This window comes from Macrotis lagotis, chromosome 3, assembly GCF_037893015.1.
Source record: "Macrotis lagotis isolate mMagLag1 chromosome 3, bilby.v1.9.chrom.fasta, whole genome shotgun sequence".
NCBI lineage: Eukaryota > Metazoa > Chordata > Mammalia > Peramelemorphia > Peramelidae > Macrotis > Macrotis lagotis.
The window spans coordinates 257,345,937-257,364,343 of record NC_133660.1 but is presented as its reverse complement, the minus strand read 5'-3'; the positions used below and the strand labels follow the sequence as shown (position 1 = coordinate 257,364,343).

General features: G+C 36.2%; 1 protein-coding gene across 1 annotated transcript in view; it reads right to left on the bottom strand.

Moving 5' to 3' along the window:
* The window catches only part of QSER1 (glutamine and serine rich 1), a 101,948-nt gene that overhangs the window by 40,275 nt on the left and 43,266 nt on the right, over positions 1-18,407 (bottom strand). The window contains exons 2-3 of the mRNA XM_074230435.1: positions 2,163-2,275; positions 1,334-1,498 (exon numbers count right to left, since the gene is read on the bottom strand). Coding sequence (XP_074086536.1) covers positions 1,334-1,498; positions 2,163-2,275 — 278 coding nt within the window. The remainder of the gene's footprint in view (positions 1-1,333; positions 1,499-2,162; positions 2,276-18,407) is intronic.

Here is an 18,407-nt window from a genome sequence, read left to right as displayed (position 1 = left end):
TTCTGTTGTCAAAACATACATGTTTGTCTTATATTTTAAATCCCAAACTTATTATTACTTAGCAAAAAATATTACAAGAAAGGCATTACAGTAATAAAACTGCAAAAATAGTAAAAGCATATCCTTTGGAAATATTTCATGACCCTAATATGTAGAACCCACTTCTATTTCAATTCTCCTTCCTCTGTTAAAATGTCAGAAAGGGTTTCCCTCCACATAGAGACAAGAAAATGTCTAGCATAACACTAGCAACAGCAAGTACTCTTAACAATTATAATGTTTGTCCTTCATTCTCTAAGTCAGACCATGACATCAGGAAGATGATGCCATGACAAGCACATGAATTGGATTGGAATGAGGAGGTGCTGCAATCACCAGCCTCACTTTCTCCAGAGCCATCTGGGTCCAACCTCAAACACTTGCTACTTACTAGCTGTATGACCTTAGGCAACTCACTTAACCCTGACTGCCTCTCATCCAGGGCCATTTCCAGTTGTCCTCATTCATATCTTAACAATTAGTTTTTCATTGTTAAGATAATGGTATAAACAGGCTACAAAGCAATTAATAAAGCAACAGTAACTTAACTAAACAACTGTATCTATATAATAACTGCCATTTATAAAAGAATGCCATAAATCCAAAGGAACATGAATGACTCAGAGAAGTTGAGTTTTGGAATCAGAGACTTGAGTTCACATCGCTTCCTAACAACTGGGAAAGTCCCTTAACCTTTATGCATTGTAGGCAAACTCCCCAGAGTCTAATTAATTAGTAAACCAGGAAAGAATATGGTAAGTGATGGTGGAGCAAATCCTCACATTAAGAGATCTCCAAGTCGAAAATTGTGCTTTATATATTCCTTTGCATTTTCCTTAGATAGATGTGTTGTATAGAAATAGAGATCCATATTTATCATGTTATGAAAGAAGAATCAAATCGAACAGGAAAAAAAACTAGAGAAAAAATACTTAATACCTAAGACAACTTTTAAAAATTGAAACAGTAACCTTTGGTCTGCATTTAAATTACACAGTTCCTTCTCTGAATATGGATGACATTTTCCATCATAAGTCTATAAGACTTATCTTTGATTACTGTGCTGCTAAAATGAACAAGTCCATCATAGTTTATCATTACCCAAAGTTGCTGTTAGTGTCTTCAATGTTCTCCTGGTACTGCTCACTTCACTCAGCATCAGTTCATGCAAGTCTTTCTAGCCTATAACTCTTCTTAAAGGGCCAGACCAAATTACTGATTTCATCAAAGAGAGCAATCTTATGTGTGTGTGTGTGTGTGTGTGTATAATTATTATTATTATTATTTTTATTACCTGTCTGCCATGATGGAGCCCTGAATTGTGGTGGTGAAAGAGAAGTTCCTGAAGAAGTGGCTGGAGTAGTGCGGGATTCAATAGCAGATAGGAAATTCATCACTGAAGATTCTTTAGTATTAGTGCCAGCACTGTTCATATTAGTATCAAATATTCCAGAAAGACCTATGTATTAAAATAAAATATTTTATAAAAATAAATATAGTTTCTACCCATGTTATTTACAAAGACAAGTTCCTGAAGATTACAATTAATTTTGCAATAAAGAAAATTCTTCTCCAATAATGCAGTTTCAATTAAATTAAAATTTTCTTTAAAAATTCTAGTCTCTTAGGGCTTTGTGGTGCCCACCTGCAATCCCTGTTTAGAGGAAGAGGCTGAGGTTGAGATGACCTGAGCTCAAGCCTAACAGGTATCCACTGTTAAATCCAGCATCAAGATGAGAGAGCCCAGGAGCAACAGGCTGCCTAAGGAGGAGTGAAGCAGCCCCCATCACACACTTAGCAGGTCAAAACTTCTGTGCTGATCAAGAGTGAGATCAGGCTTGGGAATAGCTGCTGTGCCTCTAGCCTGGGCAAGATAGGGAGACCTGGTCTCAAAAATAAAACTATAGTTTCATTTCTTTAAATAGTATATAATTTTTTAATCTAATAATTGTCTTTATTGATCCATCAACATGATATAAAACATTTATTCTCATATTTATTTGTTTCCTTTCAGTCTGGCTCTATTTTCGTCCATATTCCAAACTCAAAATATCAACAGCACTGTCCCTCCCCTCCCTCCAATCTACTGGGTGTCAAGAAGGACTTGACAATAGAAGCATTACCAGCAGAGTGATGTGTGGCAGCATATCCAGGAAGCGAATGAGAGGTGCCATAATTCTGTCTGTGAAGAAGATCTGCTTCAGATTGTGATGAATGTCCTCCTCCATAGTTTAAACTAGAGAATATTAAAAGCAGAGACTAAAGATAAACTGTCCCATACTACAAACAGACAAAGCTTAGGTAAGCCAAAAGCTTTAACCAATAATTTGATGAAAATATAAATCAATGAACCAAAAGTTAGTTTGATCAAAATAAAGCATCAGTGATTTTTCTCCCCTAGAAGGGAAATTCTGGTAAGGGAACTTCCTCACTAAACAGTGAATTACTTGAAGCAGGCTAGAATCTGATAGTTTTTCGTTTTGTTTTGTTTTTTAGTTTTTGCAAGGCAATGGGGTTAAGTGGCTTGCCCAAGGCCACACAGCTAGGTAATTATTAAGTGTCTGAGGCTGGATTTGAACTTAGGTACTCCTGACTCCAGAGCAGGTGCTCTATCCACTGTGCCACCTAGCCGCCCCAGAATCTGATAGTTTTAACCTTATCTTCCTTACTTCAAATCCAGAACTCTTCCTATCTTGTCACAATGAAAAAAACGTTTCAATGACACAAGAAAAAAGATTTTTTAAAAAAAGTATTTTTAAAGATTTTTTTTAAAAAAGTATAATTAATATTTTACTCAAGAGCTAACTTAATTGAGAAGCCAGACAATAAGGAATATATTTCTGATTTAAGCTAAATTCTTGACAAGAATATCATTAGATTCTTAAGTTTTTGAGTAATAAAATTAACTATTTTCATCTCTTTTCTCTCTCTCTCTCTCTCTCTCTCTCTCTCTCTTATGCTTATCTATGTAACATACAATATTACAGACTTTTCCTTCTACCCCTGCCATTTCAGTTACATTCCAACTACAAGCATTTCTTAGCGCTTGCACCTGGCACTGTGCTGGGAGCTGAAGGTACAAGACAAGAATGCACTCAAGTACTCTCAGAGGATCCAGAAATGATTATTTGCATAAATGAAAGAAAATAAAACTTCGTGTAATTCAAAGCAAAAGTAAAACAACAGAAGTCCACATTCTCAAGGCCTCTCCTAAATGGCTCCTCAAACTGCTGGAGCTCCCAGAAATTCCCTGGTTTTCTGATATGCCCAAAGCCAGCTCCTTAAGGACAGCAGCTGTTATACTCCTCTCTCTCTCCCCAAGCCCTGGCAGACTGCCTGGCACACAAGTGCAAGGAACACTGATCAATTGACTGGAGTGAGAAGTGTTTTTGTACTTATTTGAATATAGATATTTGACATTTCCAGAATTCCCTAAACTTAAAAAATGAATCAAAAAATACTATTCACCTGGCATGTTAAATAGGGGATACAATGAAAGGTATTTAAACAATGCCTACCTTCCAGAAGCTTCATCTAACAAGGTGACAACTTAGGCCCTAAAAACTGAGGGGAACAGGAAAGATCTCCCCTACAAGGTGAGATTAGAACTGAATTTTGAGACCAAAGCACAATAGCCAAAAAATAGGCAGTATAGCCCAAATTCCCTCTAAACTACTCCACAAAAACCAAGAAAATACAACTCAAGTCCTGATCAAGTAACATGAGGAAAATTCCCAGTGGGTCATTTTTCCAGCCCAGGTCACCAGAGGCCTTAGGATGCTGAGCCAAGATCTAGCCAGGAGGTCAGAGTAAAGAGCCTTCCCATTAGGGATTGAATTAGGTCTGGGATCTGAACTCGGTGGGCAATAAGAGAACTGAGATCTGTACAGAAGGACCTGTAACTGAGCCCAGGAGAAGGGCTCAAATCTGAGCTGAATTATAGCTCCAGCCTGGACTTGGGAAGAATTTGCACCCTGATAGACATGACAGCAACGGTCTGGGAGCCTCAAGCTGTGTCCTGGGCAAGGAGCAGAAACAGAACATTAGTGAGTGGTCATTGTGTGGCTCTGACCCAAGGATCTTTACTCCATACCCTAGCCATTCTGATGACTACAAATGAATAAATAGTTCAGGAGCTCAGAACCAAAGGGAGTCTCCAATTCTATCATCTTAAACCTAGAGAAATATATTTGACATCAGCAATCATCGTTTTTTTAAAAAAATATATTTCCAATAATATGCAAAGATAATTTTTAACATTCATTCATTTGCAAAATTTCTGAGTTCCACATTTTTTTACTTCCCCCCTTCCTATGGAAGCAAGCAATCTGATATATGTTGTACATATACAATTGTGTTCAACATATTTCCATTAGTAATGGTGTGTAAGAGGAATTAAAGCTAAGGAGAAAAAAAATCATGAGAAAGAAAAAACAAAAGAATTTTTAAAAGTGAACCCCAGTATGTTTTGTTCTGCATTCTACCTCCGTCTTTTGTTTTTTCAGTGGTGAATATCATTTTCCATAAGGATATTGATTGTCCTTGATCACTGTACCGCTGAGAGGGGCTCATCCATCTCACAATGTTGCTGTTTATGTGTACAACATTCTCCTAGTTCTGCAAACTTCACTCAGCATCAGTTAATTTAAGTCTTTCCAGGCTTCTCTAAAGTCCAGCCAATTCATGATTTCACACAACAGTAGTGCTCCGTAACATTTATATCCCACAATTTGTTCAGCCATTGCCAACTGATGAGCATTCCCTTAATTTCCCATTCTTTGGGAAGAGTTGCTTTAAATATTTTTGCACATGGGGTCTCTTCCCCTTGGCCAGCAATAATTTTTTTTCTTAGGGTTTTTGCAAGGCAAATGGGGCTAAGTGACTTGCCCAAGGCCACACAACTAGGCAATTATTAAGTGTCTGAGGCCGGATTTGAACTCAGGTACTCCTGACTCCAAGGCCGGTGCTCTATCCACTGCTCTACCTAGTGGCCCGGCCAGCAACAATTTAATGAAATCCAACCAGGGGTAAGTTGATAATGCTGTTGGTCCAGACCCAAATTCAGGTTTCGAGTTTGCAAAACCAAAAGAATAGTGATGTAACAGTTTTGGATCCACTAAAAAGCATGCTAGCCTGAGAAACCAAAGCTCATCATTATTCATAAATGTTATACTTCCTTGATTACAAATTCTGTTATTCTCTATTTATACCATAACTTCTTATTTCATTTTTTTTAAAGTTTTTGCAAGACAATGGGGTTAAGTGGCTTGCCCAAGGGCCACACAGCTAGGTAATTATTAAGTGTCTGAGGTTGGATTTGAACTCATGTATGAACTCCTGACTCCAGGACCAGTATCCACTGTGCGGCCTAGCCACTCCTCATCTTTTTCTATAACTACCTTCTCCTAAAATTATTCTTCCTCTCATTGTTATTTCTTAATCTAAATTTGATGTTTAACATTCTTTTCTTTTTTAAATTTAAGTTCTAAATCCTCTCTTCCTCCCTCTACCCATTGTGAAGGCAAGCAGTAGGATATCAATTATTCATGTAAAATCATGCAAAAACATACTTACATATAAGTCATATAAAAAAGGGCAAGGAAAAATAAAGAGCGAGAAAATTACATTCAATTTATACTCAAAATTTTATCAATTATTTGTCTGATGGTAGAGAGCATTTTTTTATCATGAGTCCTCTGGAATCTTCTTGGATCACTATATTATTGATCAGAATAGCTAAGGATTTTATCATCATTACAACATTGCTGTTACTGTGCACCATGACCTCCTCATTCTCTTCACTTCTCTCTGCATCAGTTCAGATAGGTCTTGCCACATTTTCCTGAAACTCCCTGCCCTTCATTTCTTACAGTACAATAATACTCCATATTACAAAAATATGCTTCTCAAAATCTCTTGAAAGGGGGTGGCTAGGTGGCACAGTGGATAGAGCACTTGCCTTGGAGTCAGGAGTACCTGAGTTCAAGTCTGGCCTCAGACACTTAATAATTACCTAGCTGTATGGCCTTGGGCAAGCCGCTTAACCCCACTGCCTTGCAAAACCTTAAAAAAACCCATGAAAAAAACTATCCAGATTTTTTAGACCCAAGGACAAACAGAAAACAGAAAGAATTCATATATAACTTCCTTAAAGAAACCCCGAAACAAAAACTCCCAAGAACAATGCAACCAAAATTCAGAGTTTCCAGGTCAAAGAGGCAAATACCACAAACAAATGGAACAAAAGAATTCAAAAGACAAAGAACCACAGGATCATACAAGATTTAACTGCTACCACTATAAAGGAACAGAATTTGGAATGCGATACTTTTAAAAAAGCAAAAGGTACAGGTTTAACACAAAGAATGATTCATTCAGTAAAACTAAAACAGGGAAAAAATGGAACTCTAATGGAAGAGAAGACTATCAAACATTCCTTGGTGAAAAAGAACAGAGGTAAGCAGAAACTTTACAATACAAACATAGGAGAATCAGAAGAGACTAAAAAAGAACAAAACATATACCTTCTAATGGAGGAATCTAATATCAGGAGTTACAGAGGGCCTTGGAGTGATTTTTTTTTTACATCTTTTGTTACATCTTTTTTTATTTAAAAAAAGAAAGGAATAGAAGGGGGATAGGAACATACTATGGAGAAAAAAGGGAAAGAAAGAGTGGAAGAAATTCTCATATAATCATTATGTAAGTAGAAGATTGTAAGAAGGAAGATGGGGTAAGAAGGAAGTGAGTGACATATGAAATTTATCTGAACAGATCAAAGAAGGGGAGCATTCACAGAGTTCAGAGAAGAAATGGGATGGGGAGGTTAGGAAAGACTGAGTTGGAGGGTAAATTCAGAGAGGGATATCGTAAGCAAAATAAGTTCTAACCATGGACAGTATTCGTGAAGAGGGGTTTCAAAAAACAGAGAAAGGTTAAGAAACTATGACTGTGCTCTGAGTAAGGAAAGAACAGAGAAGAGAGAGGAATAAATTAATGGTTTTGAACAAACAAAAGCAATGCAGCTAAAATAAGGGAAGTAGGTTAACTTGGGGAGAAAATCTGTGGCAAATTTATCTGATAAAGGTCTTATTAAAAGAGTTCTAGGTGGGCAGTTAGGTGGCACAGTGGATAGAACAGCAGCACTGCAATCAGGAGGACCTGAGTTCAAATCTGGTCTCAGACACTTGCCTAGAGCCATGTGACATTGGGTAAATCACTTAACTCCATTGCCTCAAATAAATAATTTTTTTAAAAAAGAAAGATCTAGGGAATGGCTTCAAATTTATGGGAATAATTTGACAATCAATAAATGGTCAGAGGAAAAAAAATCCAACCTAGAAAGAGTTACACTGTAAATCACAAAAAAAATTAGAAAAATACAAATCAAAGCAATCCAGAGGTTCTACTTCACACCTACCAAGTGGCAAAAACAACCAAAAACAAAAACAAACAAAACAAATGTTGGAAAAACTGGGGGAAAATAGTGTGTACAGCTACTGAGGCTGTGAACTATGTTATTCAAATTACGGAAGTGGGTTATAACCTTTGATCCAACAATACCACTATTAAATCTTTACCCATAAGATCAAAAGAAAAAAAGGGACTCTTCCAAGTAGGAGTATGCATAAATACTCCTTTTTGTTATCAGAAAGAACTGGAAACTAATAAAAAACCCATTATCTTGGTGATGGAACTAATTATTTTTTTTGAATGAAATGGAATACTACTGTGCCATTAAAAATGATAAAAGATATGGCATCAATTTTTTTCTTTAGTTTATTAAAGATTTTATTTGAGTTTTACAATTTTTCCCCCAATCTTATTTCCCTCTCCCCACCCCTACCCCTCCACAGAAAGCAATTTGTCAGTCTTTACTTTGTTTCCATGTCGTACATTGATCCAAATTGACTGTGATGAGAGAGAAATCATATCCTTAAGGAAGAAACAAAAAGTATTAGAGATAACAAGATCAGACAATAAGATAGCAGTTCCCCCCCCCTAAATTAAAGGGAACAGTCCTTAAACTTTGCTCAAACTCCATGGTTCTTTATCTGGATACAGATGGTATTCTCCATTGCAGACAGCCCAAAATTGTCCCTGGTTCTTGCAGTGGTGGAATGAGCAGGTCCATCAAGGTTGATCATCACCCCCATGTTGCTGTTAGGGTGCTCCCAGAATTCCCATCCCTCCTGGTTTCTAATAGAACAATAGTGTTCCATGACATACATATACCATAGCTTGCCAAGCCATTCCCCAATTGAAGGACATTCACTTGATCTCCAATTCTTAGCCACCACAAACAGGGCTGCTATGAATATCTTTACACAAGTGATGTTTTTACCCTTTTTTCATCATCTCTTCAGGATACAGACCCAGCAGTGGTATTGCTGGATCAAAGGGTATGCTCATCTCTGTTGCCCTTTGGGCGTAGTTCCAAATTTCTCTCCATAAAGGTTGGATAAGTTCACAGCTCCACCAACAGTGTAATAGCGTCCCAGATTTCCCACAACCCCTCCAACAATGATCATTATCCTCTCTGGTGATATTGGCCAATCTGAGAGGTATGAGGTGGTACCTCAGAGAAGCTTTAATTTGCATTTCTCTAATAACTAATGATTTAGAGCATTTTTTATATGGCTATGGATTGCTTTGATCTCCTCATCTGTAAATTGCCTTTGCATATCCTTTGACCATTTGTCAATTGGGGAATGGCTTTTTGTTTTAAAAATATGACTCAGTTCCCTGTATATTTTAGAAATGAGTCCTTTGTCAGAATCATTAGTTGTAGAGATTATTTCCCAATTTACTACATTTCTTTTGATCTTGGTCACATTGGTTTTATCTGTGCAAAAAGCTTCTTAATTTAATGCAATCCAAATCATCTAATTGGTTTTTGGTGATGTTCTCCAACTCTTCCTTAGTCATAAACTGCTCCCCTTTCCATAGATCTGACAGGTAAACTAGTCCTTTATCTTCTAATTTGCTTAAAGTACTGTTTTTATGTCTAAATCCTGTATCCATTTGGATCTTATCTTGCTAAAGGGTGTGAGATGTTGGTCTAATCTAAGTTTCTTCCATACTAACTTCCAATTATCCTAGCAGTTTTTATCAAAGAGAGAGATTTTATCCCAATAGCTGGACTCTTTGGGTTTATCAAACAGCAGACCACTATAATTGTTTCTTGCTATTGCACCTAGTCTATTCCACTGGTCCACCACTCTATTTCTTAGCTGATACCAGATAGTTTTAATGACTGATGCTTTATAATATAATTTTAGATCAGGTAGAGCTAAATCCCCTTCTTTTGCACTTTTTTTGCATTAAATTCCTAGAAATTCTTGACTTTATTTCTCCATATGAATTTACTTACAACTTTTTCTAACTCATTAATTTTTTGGAATTTTGATTGGTAGGGCACTAAACAGATAGTTTAGTTTTGGTAGAATTGTCATTTTGTTATATTAGCTCTACCTATCCATGAGCAGTTGATATTTGCCCAATTATTTAAATCTGATTTAATTTGTGTGAAGTGTTTTATAATTGTTTTCAAAAAGTTTCTGAGTCTTCATTGGCAAATAGACTCCCAGGTATTTTATATTGTCTGAGGTTACTTTGAATGGGATTTCTCTGCTAGACATATATAGAAAAATTGAGGATTTATGAGAGTTTATTATATATCCTGCAACTTTGATAAAATTGCCAATAGTTTCCAGTAGTTTTTGGATGATTTCTTGGGATTCTCTAGGTAGACCATCATGTCATCTGCAAAGAGTGAGAGTTTTGTCTCTTCCTTCCCAATTCTAATTCCTTTAATTTCTTTTTTCTTCTCTAATTGCTGCAGCAAACATTTTTTTTAAGGTTTTTGCAAGGCAAACAGGGTTAAGTGGCTTGCCCAAGGCCACACAGCTAGGTAATTATTAAGTGTCTGAGACCGGATTTGAACCTAGGTACTCCTGACTGCAGGGCCGGTGTTTTATCCACTGTATCACCTAGCCGCCTCTGAAGCTAACATTTCTAATATGATATTGAATAGTAGTAGTGATGATGGGCATCCTTGTTTCACCCCTGATTTTATTGGGAATGCCTCTAGCCTCTCCCCAGTTAATATAATGCCTGTTGATGGTTTCAGATAGATACTCTAATTATTCTAAGGAACAGTCCATTTATTCCTACATCCTCTAGTATTTTTAATAGGAATGGGTGCTGTATTTTGTCAAAAGCTTTTTCAGCATCTATTGATATGATCATTTGATTTCTGATGGGTATGTTATTGATATAATTATACTAACAGTTTTCCTAACATTGAACCAACCCTGCATTCCTGGGATAAATCCTACTTGATAATAATATATTATCCTAGTGATAACTTGTTGTAATTGTTTTGCTAAGATTTTTTTTTTTCAGTTCTTGCAAGGCAATGGGGTTAAATGGCTTGCCCAAGGCTACACAGCTAGGTCATTATTAAATGTCTGAGACGGGATTTGAACTCAGGTACTCCTGACTCCAAGGTCAGTGTTCTATACACTTTGCCACCTAGCTGCCCCCTTGCTAAGATTTTAAGATTTTTGCATCTATATTTATCAGGGAGATGGGTCTATAATTTTTTATCTTTGTTTTAACTCTTACTGGTTTAGGCAACAGCACCATATTGGTTTCATAGAAAGAGTTAGGTAGAGTTCCATCTTTCCCTATTTTTCCAAAGAGTTTTTATAGAACTGGAACCAATTGTTCCTTAAATGTTTGGTCAGATTCACTTGTGAATCCATCAGGCCCTGAAATTTTTTCTTAGGGAGTTCAATGATGGCTTGTTGAATTGTTTAATCTCCTCTTCATTTAACCTGGGCAACTTATATTTTTGTAAATATTCATCCATTTCACTTAGATTACCAAGTTTATTGGCATAGTTGGGCAAATAATTTTGAATTATTACTTTAATTTCCTCCTCATTGGTGGTAAGTTCACCTTTTTCATTTATGATGCTAGCAGTCTGGTTTTCTTCTTTCTTTTTTTAATTAAATTAACCAGAGGTTTATCAATTTTCTTGGTTTTTTCATAAAACCAACTTTGTTTTTTATTTATTAATTCAATAGTTTTTTTGCTTTCGATTTTATTAATTTCTACTTTAATTTTTAGAATTTTTAATTTGGTATTTAGTTGGGGATTTTTGATTTGTTCTTTCTAAGTTTTCTAGTTGCATATTTAGTTCATTGAGTTCCTCTTTCTCTAATTTATTCATGTAAGCATTTAAAAATATAATATATCCCCTGACAGTTGCTTTGAGTGAATCCCTTAGGTTTTGGTATGTTGTTTCATTATTGTCATTAGGATAAAATGATTAATTCTTTCTATAATTTGCTTTTTGGTCCACTCATTCTTTAAAATGAGGTTATTCAGGGGTGGCTAAGTGGTGCAGTGGATAAAGCACTGGCCCTGGAGTCAGGAGTACCTGGGTTCAAATCTGGTCTCAGATACTTAATAATTACCTAGCTGTGTGGCCTTGGGCAAGCCACTTAATCCCGTTTGCCTTGCAAAAAAACCTTTAAAAAAAGAGGTTATTCAGTTTCCAATTGGTTCTGGATCTATATCTCCTTGGCCCAATACTGCATGTGACTTTTATTTCATTGTGATCTGAGAAAGATGTATTCACTATTTCTGCCCTTCTGCAGTTGATCATTAGGTTTTTATGTCCTAGTACATGGTTAATTTTTGTATTAGTTTCATGTATTGCAGAGAAAAAGATATATTCCTTTCTATCCCATTCAATTTCCTCCATAAGTCTACCATATCTAGTTTTTTTTAACATTTTATTTACCTCCTTAACTTCTTTCTTGCTTATTTTATAATTTGATTTATCTAGATATGAGAGTGAGAGGTTGAGGTTTCACACTAGTAGAGTTTTGCTATCTATGTCTTCCTGTAGTTCTCTCAGCTTCTCCTCTAAGAATTTGGATGCTATCCCATCAGGTGCATATATATTTAGTATTGAAATAACTTTATTGTCTATGGTACCTTTTAGGAGGATAAAGTTTCCTTCCTTATCTGTTTTAATGCTATCCATTTTTGCAGCTGCTTTATCTAAGATAAAGATGCTACCCTTGCTTTTTTCACTTCAGCTGAAAGCAAAATATATTTTGCTCCAACCTTTTACCTTTACTCTATATGTATCTCTCTAGTTCAAATGAGTTTCTTGTAAGCAGCATACTGTAGGATTATGGTTTTCAATCCACTCTGCTATTTGGCTTACGGGAGAGTTCATCCCATTCACATTCAAAGTTATGATTACTAATTAGTTATTGCCCTCCATGCTTTCTTCCCTCTGTTTGTATTTCTCCCACTTTCCTCCCTTATCGTATTCCCCAGTATTTTGTTTCTGAATACCACCCCCTTCAGTGTGTTTGCCCTCTTATATCCACCCCCCTTTCTTTCCCCTTCCCCTTTTTTCCCCTTTCCCTTCCCTTATTAGTTCCCCCTTTTCCCCCACTCCCCCTCCCTTTCTCTGCCCCCCCCTTTTAGTACTTGAAAGGTTAGATGTTTTTTTAAGTTAACTGAGTATGTGTGTAAATTGACTTTAAGCCAAGTCTGATGAGAAGATTCAGATGTTTCTCATCTCCTCCCTTCTTCCCCTCTATTACCATAGGCATTTTGCACCTCTAAATGTAATGAGATTTACCCCATTCAATCCCCTCCCCCTCCCCCCTCCTGTCTCCTTTAAGGAGGTAGTGTTTATAAAATCATGCTGAGTCATAGAAAATTCTGAGTATCCATCACTTTTAGCTAAGTACATTCTATCTAATAAAGTTAAAATTCTTGAGAGTTAGTCTTTCTCCCAAGCGGGGTTATAGCCAATTTCATCCCATTGGATAGCAGTCTCATGGATAGGTCATGAATGTCCCATCACTTCTAGCTAGGTATATTCCCTCTGTTACAGTTACAATTCTCAAGAATTATGAGAATCTTTTTCCTCATGTTGGAATATAATGGCATCAATTTTTCTACCAAAGTAATAGGCGAGGTCTTTAGGAGAATTTGGAAGAGGGTTGTTGTAAGAAGTTGAAGGAGACATGAGAACTTTCTTCACTGCACTGGAGGGCCCAGAAGATATAAGATGACAAATTTGTAATGGGTCAAATCAGTTTTATAATTTCCTCCAGTAAGGCATTATGAACTAAAAGGAGAGAGTAAAGACTCTGAGAGTTAAGGAGGGCTACAAGGATATAGACTGATTCACCAAGGAGTTGAGATTGAAAAAGGTTAATAAGTGCAGCCAATGAAGGGACAATGCCCTAAAAGAAAGAAACTAAGGATTAGAGCAAATGGTGGTTATGAAGCCAAAAGAATAAAGCTGGAGATCATGAGGTATAAAGAAAAAATGATAAAATATGATCAGATAAAGGAATTTAAGAGTTCATGAATGTGAAACACTTGTGACAGTTGAAGTTGAAGACCCTAAGACAATTGGCAGAGTGTGCAGTGAAAATTCTCATTAAGGAAAGAAGGAAAATGTACTGAGGGATAAACAGATAATGACCACCAGGATCTGAATTCAATAATAAAAACTGTATAGCATCAAACCCAAAGTAGAAATTGCTAAGTGAAAATGGTAGAGGGAAAATCTGGGAAGTGGCAATGGGAAGAACAATCTGGAATAGAACTAAAGGGCTTGGGTTGAAATGAATGAGATTAAAGAAAACAGATAGCTTGGGGATAAGAAAAGAAATTTCTAAAGGAAAAAAATCTATCTTTGGGTGAGGGATGGGAGCTTTCTTTACAGTTCTCCCAGAAAGACGGGAAAAAGGGGAGCCAGAAGAACAAAGCTAAATGCTTTACTAGAAGTTGCTAGCATTGGGGCAGCTAGGTGATGTAGTGGATAGAGCACTGGCCCTGAAGTCAGGAGGACCTGAGTTCAAATCCAGCCTCACACACTTAATAATTACCTAGCTGTGTGGCCTTGGGCAAGCCACTTAACCCCATTTGCCTTGCAAAAACTTTAAAAAAAAGTTGCTAGCATTAAAAATTCTATCTAAAAGAGATCTAAGAAATGAAACTCTATTTAGTAAAAGGGAGAACAGTGACAGAATTAAGAGGCTAAGGAGAGTCCCAGGCTAAATAAGAATAAGTGAAAGTCCCCAAGAGTTCTTCCTTTTGGAGAACAGAGCTAAGGTTGGATATAGGAATAGGGAGGTATGGGAGAGACAAAATTATTTCACTCATTACTTTACTCTGTTCTAGGCAAGTCTGGAGCTACCCAGTTGTAAAAATGAAAAGTAAGTAGCTGAACTGATCTCCAAGGTATTTTTAATTACTTAATAGAGAATATGGTACTGTCCTTTGGAGTCAAAAAAACTTTACAAAAATGAGGTACCTATCTGATAGCAGCTTCTCATGAGAGTTAGAATTGTAAGTTATCTTAGCAGTAGTAGTAGTGTAAATCTTTTACTTTACGATACAGAGAACGAAGGCTAGAGAACCCACTTTTCCAAGATCAAACAACATAATGAACACCTAATTTGTGATGCATGTTCATTAAATTTTTCCAATCCAAATAGGCATGATTCAATTCTGTTTTAGTAAAGCTCACGAGATGTCAAAATCTAACAGTAATAGCATAAAGACAAACTTACAAAAAAAAAACACTGTGGTAAACTTACAATTCCAAGGATGCAGCTATTTTAATCAAAACAATTAAAAAAATTTAGACTTTATAAATAGGGATAGTATATGAGATTTAAGTTTAACCTTAACTTTTATTAAACTTTCACTTATGTCCAAATGAGGGAGGGGGGAGCCTCTTATCTTGATATGTAGTTAAAATAAATGAAAATCTTGCACAAAATGAAATCAGTTTGTTAGCACTTAGTCTATTAACATATAAAAGTATTTCATTTTTGATCAGATTCCTATCCGAAGTACACCACACAGATCATGTACTGTAAAATCAGCTACTATATTTGAATAAATGAGTGCCAACAACCAGAAAAAGGGAGCTAACTCATTAATCTCTGAAACATTTTAGATGCCACTGCAAATTCAAATTCTAGATTAGTTTGAATAAATACTATCTTTGCACATATCTTAGTTGTCTAATAATCTTTTTCACTGTTTAAGGAATTGTCTTACTACTAGAAACATTTATTCAACTACTTTACTATTTCCATTGTCAGGATAAGAGTTACTATTGTCAGAGGATAATTAAATTAGGTCAGAATGGGCTAGGCATGGATTTAGTAGCTATAAAAGTTTCATGGAGGTTAGAAAACATTCATACAGCCTTTTAAGAGCTTTCAAAGAATTTGCCCTACAACACCCAAACAGGAAGAAAATTATTTTTGAACATACACCTGTTAAGTGTCAGAGCCAGAATTTTATAAACCTGGTCTCTCCTGATTCCCACATCAAATAAACAATTGCTTGCTATTAAAACCCAAACAAATGAACCAAACCACCACCAACAACACTTTACTTAATATACTAAGTCAAAGGTATAGATAGGAATCAAGCTCACAAGTTCCTACCAAAGGCACAGCATTTACCATGGGAGTAAAGAACTTTCTACAGTGGGTAATAATGTATAAATAAGGGGAAAGTTCAGATAGGTAAATTCAGTAAATTAATTTAAAATATGAGATTACTTTAAGTGCTTTCATTTTCAATGGTAAGAAATAAGTGGAAATCATGGATAAAATGAGTTCAAAAGCTACTAGTATTTTGACTCCAAGTATGTGGGTATGTGTCTCTCTGTGTTTCATCTGTTAGATGAAAACAGTGTCTAAAAAGGAAAGGTAAAAATAACAACACAGACTCTTTGCTTTTAGTAAATACCTTAGGTTCTTTCTCCAAGGGCTTTCATACACAACAGACCTTTTCACATATATGCTTTTTTTTTGAAAAAGTATGTAAACAAATGATGCCAGAAATACAGAATATGAGGGGAATAAGAAAGGGAAGGGATGCCAGTTCTAAAGATAGAAAACAAGAGATATTAAATTAAACCAAATCACATTTAAATACTAGTATTTATTAATTTTCTAAGGGAAAAGAGTGACATGGGGAAAAAGCATACCACATGCATCCATCAACAGCAAACTCATTTATTTAGTTAAAATTAAATAAAAATAAGCATCAAAGAAGGGGGCAAAAGGAGGGGAAGAGGCATTAGAGGAAGAAGCCTTTCTAATACCTTCCTGATCACTGCCTAAATAGATACAAAACTCTCCTTCATTCCACAAAAAACTCAGGGATCATTTTACTGGCTAAGTACAAATGTGGCATACCAAGATAATCTATTTTTCCTTTCTGGATGGTTCAAATTTGGTGACAGAAAATTTGAACAAAGGTGGAAATTCTCTGCTAAAACAGTGACAATTTGGGGCTGATAGTAGTACTCGAGATAAGCAAATATATGAGAGTATTTTGTCCCCCTAATTCAAAAGTTAGAGGGAGGATGATTTGAAAATTCTAAGAGACCTCAGTGGCCAACAAGTACATGCCCAAATGAAACAGGAATTCCCCACTATAACATATTTGCACCATAGCCAGATTCTCTGTCCTCTCTGCCAGAGACTCCCTTACACGTGCCTATAAAATGATCACAAACTGTAAAGGGATGTTTAGCCTAGAGAAAATGGAAGAATATGATAACTATCTTCAAGTCTTTGACGGACTTTCAGATGGAAGAGGAATGTTCTCCTCCCCCCCCCCCCCCCAAGGGCAGAACTCAAAGTAGAAGTTAAGGAGGCAAATTTAAGGTGAATATAAGGGTCTGTGAGATCTGTGCTAACTCAAATTCTGTAAGCTATCAAGTACAAAATGCTACCTTGGAAGCTAATGAGTTCTACCTCATATTCTTTATGCAAAGACTTAAATGACTACTTGTCTGATATGATAAAAAGGGAATTTTTGTTCAGCTAGCATTAAATGGTCAATAGTCCTTTCCAATGCATTCTTTGAAACACTTCACTACAAAATAATACCACTTTATCAGCAGACACATTTTCACAGTTAAAATGTTCTATTGTTCCATTGCTAGATCATTAAATGAAAGTAAAATCTCATTTTGCCAGATTAACTGATTTAATAAAACAAAAGTAGGAAATTTCCAGCCTAGTAGTCAAATCTAGTCCTCATCTTAAATTCATCAATCCTTCTGGACAAGCATTTGTAAGTGAAATGCAGTAATACAGCATGTTTTAATTCTTTATTGGCAATATCCTAAAAGATTGCAAGATGGAAAAATACAATGGACACCATCTTTCAGATCAGGACTAAACAAACATTTGCTGAATTCGACACGCCTCTATTAGTGGTGTCTTTCACCCTTAAGAAAAGTCAAAAGGCATTTATGAAGTACCAATGATGTGCCACACTCTACTAAGAGCTAGAGTTACAAAGAAATGGAGAAAAAGTTGTCCCTGCTGCCAAACAACTGTGCCAACAAGATACCCTCAGGATAAACTGGAGACAATCTCAGAAGAGAGAAGATTAAGAAGGGCCAGGAAAACAGGATTTAATCTGGGACTTGTGGGAAGGCAGTCAAGGAAGCTGGGAAGAAAATAACAGGCATGTCAGGCAGTCAATGAAACTTTCCAGTCACGAGATGGGAGGATCATGGCTTAAGAAGAGCAAGGTCATTGTGACTTAAGTGAAGAGGGTGATGCAGGCCATAGGTAAGGGGCCAGGTTATAAGGGCTTTAAAAGTAAAACATGATTTTGTCCTGGATCCTAGATGGCCCATTCTCTTTTTAGATGTAGTGAAGCCCTAACAGAGCCACTCCTTGACCTGTCTAATTAGATTCCCCCATCTCTGATGCTATTAGGGATCAGAGAAAATGCACAAGTACTATTATTACTTTCCAACACTTGAATGGAAGTTTATCCTTATTTAGTTCTTTATACACTATTCACCCAAGTTTAATTTTTTTGTGGTTTTCTTCATCATCACTAGTTTTTATTTTGTTCATTCCAATTTTATTTAAGTCTGTTGCTTGGGCAAGACTTTGCATATCCTGTGCCATTCCCATTAATTCCTAAGCAAAAGCTTTCTTCCACAGCTCTCATTTCTTTTCCAATTTTTTTTCCAAGTGCTCTCTCTTCATTTAAAAAAAACATTTTTTAACTCTTGTTTCATCTTTTCTGGGAATTCTAGTTGAATTAGTGAACAAGCTGTGCTTTTCCTTTCTTGTAGATATTTTGGGATAATTTCTCTTCTGGGTTTGTATCTTAAATGTCTCTGACCCCCCCCCCCCCATTAAAGCTCCTAATGGGGAGATTCTTTTCCTGTTTGCCTATTCTTCTAGAATAACCTCTTAAGATTTAGGGACAGACACTGTTGCACTTCTGGAGGGAAAGTCTGGCCTGGTATTATTGCT